Genomic DNA, 14970 nt, shown 5'->3' with positions numbered 1-14970 from the left:
CTTGGCTGAGATGAATGTTCCCTTTCATTTACATTAACTAAATGATTTATATACTTGAATTTTTCCCAAAGACAATATTATCATGAAGAGTTCGATTTTTTAAAATCAACAGCTGTACAGACACACATGGATGCCTGTTGGTGTACTTGGTGCTCTAGCTTTCGAATTTGCGAATAAATAACTTGATTTGTGGAGGATGATATGGTGTGGAACGGAGGGTGGGCATGGTAGAGAAGGATTTTTCGAATCCCTGTCTGAGAGGGAAGATTTGGAACATTGCGTTTCACTGTTGTCTTAGCTCTCTTGCTTTCTCATCTCCTCACCAACACAGAGAAACGACACTTGGGTAATGCTGCTCGGTTTTAGAGGGAGTAAATTGACAATGTCAGTGCATGTCATTAAGCATCTTGCACATCTGGAAGCAAGTCTTGCACAATCCAAATGAAATGTGGTAATACGAAACTTCAGAATTGAGGAGAACAGAACTGTTTAGTGGGAACACTCAAGTCACCTATAAATGTGCTTTGTCATAGACAAAGGACAGATCTTAGGAAAATGATAGTATGTGGCATAATGTGCAGTTAGCCTTATCTAAGCACTTGAACTTTGAAAAAAAAAAATGTTGCTTGTTTGTGGCAGATTTGAGTCCAAGGATCTTAGGGAACAATTTCAGTGATCATGGTCCTGAGATGTCTATATATTATCTATCTCTCTATCTGATGATTGACCTATCTACACAGATTACATAAAGGAAGGTATGTGCATGGGTTAACATCTGGAGTATGGAGAGAATCATTTAGACAGTGGGCATTCTGGTTAAATCTGTCTTTTACTGAAAGTCCTGCAGTGACTCTTCAACCCAGAATGGCTTCAACCAGGCCATGTGGGACCCAGATTTGCTCTCTTCTTTGTTCAGAGAATTCTCATTAAGATTACTTAGAGTGAAACAGAAAGACCTTGCTATAAAATAAATCTAGTTAAATACACTTTGTTGTATTGCCTCATTTGCGTGATGCATGGACCTAATTTTCCTCTCTTTGTATCTTAACTATGTACATTAGGTGATTCCTGCCAATTAATGCAGTATGTCACATCCCCAATTGCTTTCTGTGTATTCTTAAACATTAAAAATAAATACGTGCCATCTGTCTCATATCTTGAAAGCAATTCAAAATGGTTACTTTTGTTTTCTCAGTATTACAGCACAGTTTATGGCTTTAGTGCTTCTGAATTGTGAGAAAGCTCAGTCTCCATCTCATAAATGAAACATCATTGTAGGATGAGTCCTACAGATTGAACAGAAGATACTCATGAGAGGTTGGGCAAGACAAAAAACAGGGTAGGACGCTGATTGGAAAATGTGATCTTTGGCATCCAAGAGGCTTGTACCAGACACTGATCCTGCTGCTTCCTAGCTGAGTGAAGGGAAAATGATATAGCCACTGAAAGCCTCAGCTTTCCTCATCCACAAAATGGGTTTTATAGTTGCTGTATACCGTATTACTACAAGCAATATGTACATAAGACATATCGCCTCCCAAATCCTGATTAAGGCATTTAGTAGATATCGACATCTTCATTGTAATCATCAAACTTTGTGCAGGGAACAATTCAGTTTGGAAAGGAGAATTATTAAAAAATAACTTAAGGGGGCATAATACTAAAACATAAGAAGGGAATTATGTATAAGAGCTGTTCTCTCTCTACAGCAATTAAAATATAAGAGCGAGAAGCTTCTCTTGAACTGTCTCCATTGTTCTTTGAGCAGAGAGGGGCTAGCCACTTCGACATGGAAAGAGGTTGGTGAATTGTGGAAACGCAGAAAACCTTGGATCCACTTACAGCTACAAGAGTACCTTTCAAAGAAGTTGTGTTATGTTTGCTGTCTTTACTTTCCAAATGGTGTGTCATAAAGCACCAAATGCCCGCATAACTTAACTGTGAAGGGAGAAGGTCAACCTGAGGATATTTTTTCCATTTTTTAGAACAATTTTCTTCAATGATACTTTCTCCTGTAGCACACGAGAAAGCTTTCTAGATCTAAACCAAGCACCCTGAAGATAGTGAGTGTGTAATTTGAAGTCCACCCTGTACTCAGAGACCACAGAATTGTAGTGCTATAGAAAATGCTAGACATGTGTGACCTAGCCCAAACTATTTTAGCAAGAAGCCAACTGAGGCCCATGTGGCTCAGCGTGCTGTCCGAAAGCACACAGCTCATTAGAGCTAGAACATTTCCTTTCTTTTAGTTAGTTTTCAAAAAATTTGTTAGGCGGACTGAAATATTTTAGACTTCTATAAATAATCTAGTTTTGCAGCTCATTCCCTGTGCGACAGTTCTGTTAACGGCCTTATTTGAACATAACTTAGCTGTTCGGCATAGCCTTTGCATGACAAAGTGGTCAAGTCTTTATAGTAGCTGAGAATGCATTATCAGGACTTTATTTAGACTGTACAGTTAGGGCAATCCAACTATTAGTCATCTTGACATGTGCTTCGGAACACACACACCCATGAATCCTGGCAAAAATGTCATCTGCTCCCTGCACCGTGCCCCACCACAACTCCTTCCAAACTGGTGGTGTTGTTACCATAGTTAACGAAAGAAAACGACCTAAAACTCCTAATGTGGGCATGCCTTTAAACCGTCTCTTCCCAATTACAGAACTCCACGTTTGCCCAAATGAAGATCTAGTAGGATGGGGAGCATTGCGCGCTGAAGCCACCTTAAACAGAGGGCACCCTTACCGTCAAGATATGAACGGAGCTCATTCCCACAGAAACACGCATTGATTTTACCCTGTCACTACTGAGCGGGCTAATAGAGTCTGAAAATGGACTGCAAGATGCATCAATCCAAGCTGATGCACGCAGTAATGTAAGACTGAGACTGACATCAAAAGCTACCCACTAGAACAGTCTTAAAAGACACAAAGCTGTGTATTTCACGTTCAAATGGTAGACTTAAGGCATCCCATTGGCCTTTAGAAGATGTAAAAATCCTCTGGTGCTATGATCTTTTACTTTCTGTGTTAATAGCACAGGCTGGGTGATAACGAAGAACAGGTTGAGGAAGGGCATGGGAAAGGCTTTCCTGCCTGCGATCACACTCACTCCTCCCAGACACTCCTCAGCCAGGTGTGTGGCCGAGCCAGGTGAGGGAAGGCACGTCCGGCTCTCACTGCTTAGCCAGAGCAGGGCTGCGGCTAAGTGGGAAGTGAAAGGGAGTCACTGGGGTTTGTCATTGTGCGGATGCCTCTGTAATACATTCCCCTGGCTGGAGTGACAGGAAGATAAAACGCAGCAAGTGTTTTCCTCCTGTGCCCCAAAGCTGCGTTGTGGTTTTGTCAATCTCTGGAGAACACTGGAGGCAGTTCAGAGAGAGTGTGTCAGGCTCCTCACTGCAGGTCCCAGGACGGGCTCTGGTGAGCAGAGAGGAAGGGACTGAAATAGGCAAATGGCCCTTAGGGTTGCACAATGGAAATCTCCAGGAGGAAGCCAAGATGATTAATGCCACAGGAATTTGTTTCAACATCCTCCCTCCCACCTCCCCCAGAAAAACAACCAGACTCAAGATGCTGATAAGAATTCTTTTATGTTATTCCAATAAAAAATACATTCATACAGAAATATAACAATCTTGCAAAAAACAATTTCAAATAAAATCTTGTAAAACAAAATTTTACAAAAATCTTACAAAGATTCTTTAGAGAACAGGGTGCTTCCAAAAAAAAAGAAATTTCACTAATAGAAATTTTTTTTTTAATTTCAAGCAAAAAAGTTTCTGCTTGATTGAGGCTCAGTTATCACCTGAACAGAATGTACTTCTTTATGCACTTGCTTATTATGAAAATTACAGGCATTGACATATATGGCACCCAGCCCCACCCAGTTAAACAACCCCAATGGTGTTTCATAAGTGAGACAAGCCAGTGCAAGTGTTTTTTTTTTGTTTTTTGTTTTTACTGTCTTTTGTTTGCCGTCTTGCTTAATGGAATTGTTATGGCTAAGCACACAGCAGGGCCAAAAAAGGAGTTTTCCAAAACCCAGCAAATCAAGGGCTTGGATTTTGAATAGCCAAAAGAAAAGTGCATTTCCCCCCTAAAAAAAATGAAAGGAGTTCTCTAGGTAAATGTGTTAATCAGCCAGATAAAAAACCAGTTAGGTGAGCTTTAATCATTGCCCATTTCCAGGAAGATCAAACAAAATACCAGCTCAGCCAGACTCACGTGTGTGTGTGTGTGTGTGTGTGTGTATAAAGATCCACACCCACAAGCCAGCAGCTGGATGAAATATCAGCTGTCCATGCTGTGGTATGCCAATTCGGGGAAATTACTTCCGGAAAAACTGGGAGAATCCACATGCTGAGAAAAAAAAAATAGCTTCATCTGCATAAAAAATGTTCTAAAAAAGATTCCCTGTGATTAGCTTACCCTTAGGTTAAATGTTCTAATAAGGCTGAAATTCAAAATCAAAACCTTAGTGTGTCTGAGTTCAACAAGTGTGCCAGTATTGTGTTCACGCCACTTCTGAATGGCCAAAGGTACCCTATTCCAGACCTGCCAACACAGACGAGTAGGCTGGCAGTTTGGAATAGATTCAACGCCAAGAAAGCCTTCAGCAAATCATTAAATTAAAGATAAAGCCTCTATAAAAGTTATAGTTTTCATTTTTTACCTCCTTTATGGCCATTTTGAAATATTTCTTCACAGGCTGTAGAGTTTTCTAGCTAAACATTCTAGCTTCTCCTTAAAAAAAATATTTATATATTATCTATATATATAATATATATACACATACACATACTGTACACACAAATATACATACACAAGAATTCCGCCCACTTTTTAAAAGTAGTATACTTTCTGTATTACCAACAGATAGCTAGATAGATATGTGAAACTTGTGCCTTTTAAGCAAATACACTGACTTTTTTTATACTTCTGTATCTTTTAATATGTGTGAAAATGTTACATATTAAATACAGCCGGTGTGATCTGTACACTTGGTGTGCAAGGTCTATATGAAAGTGTCATGGTGGCAGAATTGGTCAGATTTGTCAGTCATCGCGTGTTTTCCATCTCAACACTGACAGTCAAGTTGTGTAAATATTGAACAAATACTGACGTTTTAAGGGAGTTTTCATCTGCTTGTCTTTGTGAAGGAGGACCTCAGAGAGAATTTTTTTTCTGTATTATACATGGATACAGTACAATGCCAGGTGAAAAAAGAGCCTTAATAAAGCATGCATCACCCTTACCCCTGTATGAGACCCCCAATACGGGGTCACTTGCATAAGGCACCATTATGAAGGTCAACAGTGCATTAACAGCTAGAAAACCAGAAATTAGTCCTCAAGGCATAAATAAGAGAAACATAGCTGCATGAGAAAACAGTTTCTAAGCTTTAGTGGTTTTATCCACCCAACTGAGAAAATTTTTAGCTTCTTAGCCTAATGTACCATTAGACCAGCAATTTCTAGCCCAGCTTTTGGACACTCAACACATGTCCAGTTTCTTCAAAGGGCATCACAAAATTCTCCAAAAAGTTAATTCAAATTCAGAATCATTTAAAAAATAATCCTATGCTGCACAATGCCTTTCGAGAAGGGAGTGTTACAAAATTGAAGGGGGAAAAAAATTGTGTCTTGCCAGGCCCAGATGGCTAGGGATCGCTGTAATAGACAAACTGTATCTTAGCTGCTCCTTAACTGGAATCAAGATTGCAGTCTTGGTTTAAAAATGGAAAAGCATATAGTTTCCCCAGACCATGCATGACTCGTTGTATTATAAGGAAAAGTTATCATTGTGTTATATTTGTAAATACACAGCTTATACAATGGGTTACAAATGAGCTCCGTTGTAGCAAGTGAAACAAGCTACTTGACACATTGCACGTTTTAATAGCTGCACCAGACATCAAGAGTCCCTCTCATACAAAACAAGGGGGAGGGGGTCCCCCTCTCCACATCACTCGCCACTCTGGGGTCCTGAGTTCCCACTCCCACCCTCCAAGTTTTTCTTTCTTTTTTTTTTCTTTTTATTTTTTTTGTGTATTTTTGTTGTTGTTGTTTTTTATTGTTTTGTTTTTTTTTTTCTTTTCTAAGGTGCGGACACCCTCCCAGGAAATGATTGGTGGTCGTCTCATCTCATGGTATATTCCTTACACACAAAACATTCAAACTACTTTTTTTCTGTCTCTTGCAGTTTGGCGCCACAAGGAAAAAAAGTCTGCCTCATCATACAATCAGTAATAGATCCTCAACATACAGTCAACCCAACCATTAACATTCTCAGTGCGCATGCTCACAGCAAAGGCTTAAGAACCACTCGGAAGGTTAGGTACCAGTGGCGAGTCCAGGGTCACCCAAACACCACGCACCACAGGTGCTATGCCGCTTCCTCCATGACTTTTTAGCCCTCGAAAGACCTTCCAAGGAGAGGCCCTGGAGGCAACTGGGTAGGGTGCAAAATGGCATGCTTTGGCTGGAACACGCATCCCTCCTTCCACGGCCGTCTCTCAGCCTGGAAGCCTTTTAGCCCACAGGATTCACCTGCTCTCCGCCCTCAGAGGTGCCGCTTCATGTGCAGGGCCAGGTGGTCGGACCTGGAGAAACACCTGAGAGGAAAGCAGACGCACAGTTAGGTTCCCATCCTTCGCTTCCTCACAGACCCGCTCTCTCACTTCCTTGCAACCTAACCTCTGCTGCGGCAAAGGTGACTCTCCTCTAGTCAATGCCAGTGTTCTCAGGGACAGGAAGTCCAACTGATCGGGATGTGAATTAATTAAGCTGGCCAGTTCTTTGGAGAATGAGAGCTGACCTCCTTTCTAATTCTTCTAATTACAAAACTCTTGGAGGCCACTTTTCAAAAAGTATAAAGGAACTCCCTGTAGGTACCCATGGTACAGGTTCTCTTAGTATGGATAATTAAAAATAGGAAAGGCTTTCTCAAAATCCTAGACTTAAAAGAATAGGAACACACGGCAGGAAACTGTCTTTCTTCAAACATCTACTACACACCTACTCCGTTTTGGTCACTGCATTCCCACGGTCCCACACATCTTTCCAACACAGTTCTCATGCACATTACCTGTCACATACGTGTCACATACCTGTCACAGTGAGAGCATTTAAAAGGCTTGGCACCGGTGTGCTTTCGGAAGTGTCTGGTTAGCTCATCACTTCTTGCAAAACGCCACTCGCACCCTTCCCAAGAGCATCTGTAAGGCTTTTCTCCTGGGAAGAGAGCACATGACAAGTGAGCCATGACCTCCCCAGCACGCTGAGAGAAGGGGGAGACCCAACACGTGCCGGGGCAGCACGTAATTAGGGGCCCCAGGGGCCTCCAGAATCCATAACCCAGCTCTGCTTAAAGGAGGTCTTCACGTCACTAGGAGCAGCTCTTTGGCCATCTAGCCTCAAGCCTCCTCTAACTGCTGTCCCATGAAACCCATGTTTGGCAAAGCCCATGCTGCCACAAAGTTAACGTGTAACAATGACAATTACTCAGACTGGTGAAATGCTTGCAGGATGAGGTGTCAGCCCGCTGGACCCACAGCCTGGTGGAGGGCAGAGTTTTATTGCTTTCTCCATGGCAACTGTTTCTCGCCAGCACTATTGTGCTCCTTACTCACTTCTCTGTGGAATGAGTCTTTGTAGTTTTCCCCTGGGACCGTCTACATTTCTACAAAACTGGAGTCATGAGTTTCTGGTAAACTCCATTCCAAAGCCCTTCCAAATCGCTTTCCTAATGGCAAGCAAATGACCAAGTGCACTTCATTCCTCGGTCAATTGAGAAATGCGAATTCAATAAAAGTGCTGGCGGACAGGAAAGAAGTCCCTGAAACCAACCTCGAGGGTACATTGGGAACAGGCATAGACTTGGTTTTCAAGAAACCTGGGCCCCTAGCTCTGTCATCCAGCTCTTCTGGGACCCTGCCTCGGTGCCCCAGCCATTTGCTTTTCTGTTGGGAATTTAAGAATTTGCACCACATGATGCCTGAGGTCCCTTCCAGCTCTAAATTTTGCATTCGTTGTACTAGAGATTGTCATGGTGGTTTTAAATGGAATGTTTAGCTAAGGTGTGGTATTTCATTAAGAAATCACAGGGGTCGCTTTACGTGAAATCAAACAACACTGAGAACTTCTCAGTAAATACCCCCTGGTCAACACTTCTGCTGACAAGACACAGGGGCTCCCCCTGGGCTTCACAGCACTACCACCAATACTAGCATACATACTCCATGCCTCCCAGGGACCCTTGATCCTTGATCTCAACCCAGTTGAGTTTCACTTCCAAAAAAAAAAGAGGAAGAGCTCAACTGAATATTTTGCATGGGCCCTGGTAGAATGGGTACCATGAGCCTTGATAAATTGGATTGCTAGATTGGGTAGAAGCCTGGGTGTCAATCTAGCCTCTTCTCTGCTTAAATCTACAACTGTTAACCACGTGTCCACATCCAAGGTCTAGTCTTCACGATTCTACACTGAGCTCCAAAGAGACCCAATTCTTTGGTGGAAAGAATTTGAAGAAGTGAAGATGTGTGTGTTCCAATCGCATCCTGTGAAACGCTAGCTCCCTCCCAGGGCTGGTGCATTTCCGGGGCCCACCAATGGCTGGCCTCCCAGGCCCGTGAGGGGACTGACCTGTATGAGTACGCTGGTGTGCTTTCAAGTGGGAGCTTTTGGTGTAAACTTTTCTGCAGCCGTTGAAGTGGCACCGATGTACCCTCCTCCTGCCATCTGGGGAGGCGTCGCCGCTCCCCTTGTCCCCCGGCTTCCCCGAAGTCCCACTGCGTGCCTTCCCAGGTGAGGGCAGCTCACCGGGTCCACAACCCCACAGTTGAGAAGGCTCCCTGCTCAGTTCTGGAGAAGAAGGAGGCGTGGAGGTGACGGAGGAGCTCAGATTTCCTGAATTGACTAAGACGTCACTGATGGGGTCAGAGGTAAACTTGGAAGTGGGAGAAAGTTCCTCTGAACTATCAGATGATTCGCTGCTGACATCCGAGTTCAGGCTGTTGGTCTCCAGGCTGTAGCTAAAGCTCGGGCTGATCAGAGAATCCTCTGGAGGACTAGAAGTCACCTTCAGTTCAGATTCCTCCTTTTTCTCCCGAGCCAGAATGATTTTGGTCCACAGATCTTCCTGGCTGTCAAATTTGATTTCTGAGGCTGAAACATAGCAGGGTTCGCTCTGCAGGTAACGTTCCAATTCCAGGCAGGTCTGTACGAAGTGAACCGAGAGAGAAGGCACGTGACTGTTATGATTACTGAAAACGGAACCAACAGCACATTTCCAAAAACATGCAGGAACAAAGGACAGATAAAACTGCTGCAGTGCCACTATGGGTGCAAAACCTTTTGCAATTGGAATCCATGTCCTTAGGAAAGTTAGAAGAAATTTGTTTCCAGGAATGGGTAAGAATTCAGAAGGAAAAGCAGAGAGTGAAACAAACCTCTCTTAGCTTCCCCAATGTTGGATAAAGGGCCACAATGGGTGATGATCACTAAGCCTGTTTTTTGTTTTTGTTTTTTGCTATAGTTACAAGTGTTGACGTTTCTAATGCGTTTCCCCTGTAAACCACACAAAGAAAATCAGCCTTACGCTCACCACCGCCCCCCCCCAAACAGGTTTAACCAGATTATCTGACACTGTCAAGAACCCTGGGTATTAAGGAAAGCCCCAGTCATCCATCCACCCTTCACAAACCACAGGTATCCACACAACAGGACAGAAAGACTGCACAGCACATAATGTGTTCGGATGGACCCCGTTGGGGACACAGCTGACGACACAGGGCCATACTCAGAGAACAGACAGCAACTAACTGTCTGTATTCAAGGACATCAATGGAGCTGCAGAGAAACCACCCATTTCCTGTGTAGCCCAGACCGAGTCCATTTTCAAAGAATGCCATTCCCAAGTGCAGGGCCATGCATGCCACAAAACTTTAATTGCTTCTACAGTGGTCAGAGAAAAACAAGAAGCTTCAACAACAGGAGTGGAGGAATCATTCCAGAATGGCCATCTGCTATTGTAAAGGAAGCAAGGGGGAAATTACTCCACGGCCCTGCTGGGAGTCCCACAATGAACAAGAACTTTATCTACTGGCCAAGAGTACAACTGTATGAGTCATCACTCCTATTTCTTTCACGCAATGCCAAAGGAGACTTCCTTTTGAAATTCTGACCAGCAGCCAAATAAGGACCCGGTTCAAATATACATGCAGTGTGTCATGGACAGGGTGCCCCTCCCCAGCCCCACAACCAACCTTTCAAGAAGCTACAACTGCCGAGATCAGCATCCCCTCTCCCCACCATTTCAAACTTTCTAGCCACTGGAAAAGAAAAATGGTAGGAAACATTTTAGGATTAAATGATGTCTGCCCTGATACTCACTAGGATCAGTTGCCTGCATGCCCATATAAGGCTGGCTGTACTACTGGCAATTCCACACACTGAAATTGCTACACCAAGCTGCTCTTTTCAACAAATCATTTGCAGGGCGCGCACCGTCCTGAGCACAGGCTACCCAAGGGGTTCATGCTTACTTAGCAGTGTGCCTTCTATTGTAATATATGCACATCCTGCCCCCTCCCCACAGACTCATCAAAACAGCAAGCATGAGCAAGCAAAGGGGTAAAATCATTGTTTTCTCTCTCCCCCTAAAATTAGATGTCTGAGTTACAGTGCATACGAGAGTGTTCCGAAGAGAGGCGGCGATGTTATTTTATTGATGTTCCAAAGACACAGGAAAGCACATTTATTGCGATCTTGTTAAACTTTCATAATCTGGCTAATTTAAAATCTCCATTATCCTGATGAGCACCAGGGACCTCAACCAAGCTCTCAGAGAGTTTAAAAGCCTCTGAAGGCCACCAGGAGCCAAGTCTGGCTAGTTGCCCAAATCCCAAATGCCCGAAGGAAACTACTTAGATCAATTTCAATCACGTCCTGTCTTTGAGGAGGAAAAAGGGGGGAGGGGGAGAGGAAGGCAGGAGAGGATCGGGAACAATTAAGCAGGCATCGGAAGGCTGCAACACTTCGCATTTCATCCTTCTTAAAAGCTTTCTAGACTTGGAAACCCACAGAACCTATTTGATCAGCTAATTCACTCTGTGACAAAAAGCAAACAGCTCGTCAGGGCGGAGACACAACACGGGGACCCTCCTGCTATCTTTTTATAGACAATGGGGCAAGTGTTGGAGTCTCTCTCCTCAGGCAATCCGAGGTTTTTAGAAGGAGAAAAAAAAAATTAAGTTTCTAAAATTCGCAATGCCCCACATTCCAGTTCCAGTAAAATGCCGGAAACAGGGGTTCTTCTTCCCAAACTAAGACTTGAGGCAATTAGGAAGGGCTGCCTGTCATATGACTGACAAGTCACTGGTGTGTGCAAACAGTTTTTTTTTTTTTTTTCCTGGTCAACAAGAGAAGCAAGTAAGAAAAATAAGACAGAGCTAGGTTCATGTTAAGAATTCCAAACAAGGAAAACAAATGGGAAATGCCCTAGATCTATGTTTCGTTGTCAAAAATGTTAAGATTAAAAAAAAAAAAAAGCTGTATGGATACACACCAAACAGCAAAACAAAAACAAAATCTTAAAAAAAAATGCCTTGGCAGTCCGTGCGAGTGCGTTCATATGACAACGTCCAGCTGTGGAGTTTGGACCCGGTACAAACGCCAGACTCGTGCCAAGGGCTCGGGCCGGGATCAGGCCGAGGAGTTCGGGTTTCCCCCGGGGTGGATGCTCCAGACGCTCGGGTGGCAGGGAAAAAACACGCCGGGCACCGCGGAGCCGGGCTCGCTCGGCTCGGCTGTCAACTCCGCGGCGCGCTGCAGAGCGACCCCCGAGCGTGCCGAAGGGCGCTCCGAGATCAGGATTTCCATGTTTTTTTGTTTTTGTTTTTTTTTTTTTTTAAATGACTCGAACCACAGCAATCATCCTCATCCAAAGCTGCACCTCCGAGCACACACCACCCTGCCTGGCGCCTCCACGCACTCCCTCCTCGGCGCCCTGGACACGTGAGAAAAAAATCCCTATTTACCTGTTGCCAATATTCCTCCAGGGACGGGAGAGCCGAGAAGTAGCCCGTTTCGTGCACAATCTGGAGTTCCTGGAAGATACTGCACATTGGGAGCACATCCATGTCGGGTTGGAAAAGACAGTCCCCGCTGTCGGGAACACGGGGAGGTGTGCGTTCTGGAGTCGGAGCCGAAACTCTCCCCGCCAGGGCAGGTGAAAGTTTCATGCAAACTCAATCAGACGCCCCGGTCCGGACCCTCCCGCAGCCCGCAGCGCGCGCGCGGAGCCCACACAATATTTGCAAACACCGGACTGACTGCAAACGTAACCCCTGCAAAACTTCCCTATTCAAAGCTCCTCTGCCAGCCTCCCCCCTCCTCCCCGGGCTGGCTCCCCCCACTCCCCCTCCCCCCACGTGACTCGCCGCGCGCCCGCCCCGCGCGCTGCCCAATCCGGTCGCGCCCGGCCCGAGGGCCGCGCGCAGATGATGTCAGCTCCGGCCAATGGCGAGCGACATCGCGCAGCGGCCCCGCCTGGCGTGACCGAGCCTCTCCATCACAGCCCTCCTCATTGGCTCAATTCGAACTCTGCCCTCTCTGATTGGAAGGCGGCCTCGCAGGCTATTTTTAGCAGGGTATATAAGACGCGGGCCGTCGCGCGCCGGAGGAGTCGGTGCTGGGAGGTGCGCGGCCGAGCGCCGTCGTCGGCCGGCGGTCGGGGAAGCCGGGCTGAGGGAGCCGCTTTGGGGGGAACCGTGCCGGACTGCGCCCGCCCGGGCCCCTGCGTATCCGTCGGTGTGACCCTAGCCGGGCCCGGCCGGGTCCGGCAAAGCACCCTACGCAAGCTTGCTCCCTGGCGGCCGCTCCGTCCGTCTTTGTCCCACTCAGCTGCGTCCGGTTCCCCTCCGTTCTCACACCCGCGGCGTCCCACGCGGTCCCTTTCGCGCTGGTGCTCCGTCCCCCTCCCTGTGCAGCGCGCGGGGCCGCGCTGGCCTCCGCGGGCTGTCCCTGTCTCCCCCGGGGTCCCTGTCTCCCCCGGGGTCCCGGCTTCCGGCCCGTCCCTCTGTGCGTCCCGCTCCGCAGGACTGCTGCACGGAGCCGGGGCGGGGGCGCGCGGGGCGCAGGTTTGCTGAGGGGACCGCAGGGTCGGCTGGCGGGGACCTGGGGGACGGGTCGTGGGCGACCCTCCACCCCCTCCCCCGGGACCCTGCGTGAGGGGAGCCTGGGGCCCGCCCCCACCCGAGGGTCCCTGCGCTGCGCTGCCCACCCTGGGGCCGGCGGCGGGCACCGTCAGGTGCACACATCGGTTGAGCCTGAGGTTCAGGAAAAGGATCGAGGAGCCAGTGCGCTCAGATTCTGTGGAGCGAAGCTTACCTCTGCTTGTTAGAAACGCAGCGTCTAAGGTCTCCAACCCTGCTCGTGTGTTTTCCTAAGCCCCCAGTAGTGCCAGCTGAAGTTTGAGGACCAGGCGTGTATAGTTTAAACGTCCTTTTGTTTGTTGTCATACAATAACCCTCATTCTGTGAAAATGCGGTGTTTACTTCTGATTGGAAGAAATCTGTTTATGTTGCAGAAGGCAATCTCAAAGAACCCTCACCAAGGTTAACAACTAGGTTTTCCCACGAATGTGTAAACAATTCAAATTAGGTTGAGACTCTCATTCAGTGTGTGTGTGTGTTTAATAAAAATTATCTCCTAAAATACACTGTTATGTTCATCTTAAAGAAAAATTCCAGGAACATGAAGAAGAAGCATTTTTAAAATTCAAAACAGAAAACATAAAATTATAACCACTAATTTAGAATAGAGTGTGATTAATATCCTTTTTTAAATATTTCTGAAGAAAGGTGTGTGTAAAATAATTTTAGAAGATCTCGTATATTAAATTTGGGAAGACGAGTGATTTAGGATTATGAGGCTGTAAGATTCTAGAAAGTGAACTGTGTGAGTCAAAAGTTAAGAGAAGTATCTTTATTGTACCTGTTGTGTGTAGTAGATGAAGATGGGCTTGGCCTTTATTCAGCGACAGAGGCAGAACTGGCCCTCATAGGGACATGTGCCTTGTGTCTATTTCCAGGAACGGAAATGCCTGTGCCTTGACCCATCCACAGCTTGGGCAAAGTCTTCAGTCACCAGCAGCTGGTAGTATGTGGGAAATGGTAATTTGGGGAGAAGGTTTTCTCAGGTTTGTGGTGTTGGTCCTAATATTATCAAAGGAATCAAGAATCAGAGTAAATGAACAGCGGAGGGTCAGGCATTCCAGAACAAATAGAGGAGAGTTGGGTGAAGGGAAAAGGTAGCCCCTAAATCAAGGAAGTCGTAGTGGTATCAGTAACTTGCTGTGCAATGCATTTTGGGTGTCAAGGAGAACAAGTGTTTTAAGATGTTTATCGGGGACTGCCAGCTTTGTGGCGTAGGGGGCAAAGCCACTGCCTGTCATACAGGCATCCTATGTAGGCATCGGTTCAAGTCCCGGCTGCTCCATTTCCTGTCTGGGAAAGCAGCAGAAGATGGCAAAAAAAAAAAAAAAAAAAAAAGCAGCAGAAGATGGGACCCTGCACCCATGTGGGAGACCCAGAAGTTGTTCCTGGCCCATGGCTTCAGACTGGACCAGCTCAGGCAACTGCACCCTTTGGGGAGTGAACCAGCAGATGGAAGATTCTTTCTCTCTATATCGTTCTCTGTAAACTTTGCCTTTCAAATAGATAAATCATTTAAAAAATAGTGTATCTAACATTCTATCACCATAGAATGCTATAGAATGTAAATTCATCTTTAAAGCATGCAGTGCCTGATACTTACAAGATTGTATCATTTATTCTTACAAGCGTGAACACAATTTTAGATGTAATACAGATAAAATGAAAAACCTAATTTTCAGAAAAGAAATCATCAGGTATAAAAACAGGACAAATAGGTAGGCTGAATCCTGCTGTGTCCATTAGCAGCCA

The 14970-nt window shown here is 45.7% G+C and overlaps 1 protein-coding gene across 1 annotated transcript; it reads right to left on the bottom strand.

Annotated features, from left to right (window-relative positions):
- Positions 1 to 3576: 3576 nt before the first annotated feature.
- On the bottom strand, positions 3577 to 12340 carry KLF6 (KLF transcription factor 6). Its single transcript, XM_002720810.6, has 4 exons — positions 12043 to 12340; positions 8648 to 9221; positions 7114 to 7237; positions 3577 to 6618 (listed from the first exon to the last, which is right to left on the bottom strand). The coding sequence occupies exons 1-4, from the start codon at positions 12244 to 12246 to the stop codon at positions 6567 to 6569; spliced, it is 954 nt and encodes a 317-aa protein (XP_002720856.1). The 5' UTR covers positions 12247 to 12340; the 3' UTR covers positions 3577 to 6566.
- Between the last annotated feature and the right edge of the window lie 2630 nt (positions 12341 to 14970).

Source organism: Oryctolagus cuniculus, chromosome 13, assembly GCF_051225735.1.
Source record: "Oryctolagus cuniculus isolate XC-2025 breed Fujian yellow rabbit chromosome 13, ASM5122573v1, whole genome shotgun sequence".
Lineage (NCBI taxonomy): Eukaryota > Metazoa > Chordata > Mammalia > Lagomorpha > Leporidae > Oryctolagus > Oryctolagus cuniculus.
This window is presented reverse-complemented; position numbering and strand designations above follow the sequence as displayed.

Bases quoted from the DNA above. Each gene is read 5' to 3' on its own strand.
- KLF6 (XM_002720810.6), bottom strand. From the start codon at position 12,246: ATGAAACTTTCACCTGCCCTGGCGGGGAGAGTTTCGGCTCCGACTCCA. The intron at 7,238-8,647 runs GTCAGTCCCCTC...CTCTCTTCCCAG, and splicing joins ACACCAGCGTACTCATACAG to GAGAAAAGCCTTACAGATGC. The intron at 6,619-7,113 runs GTATGTGACACG...CTTTCCTCTCAG, and splicing joins AAATGCTCTCACTGTGACAG to GTGTTTCTCCAGGTCCGACC.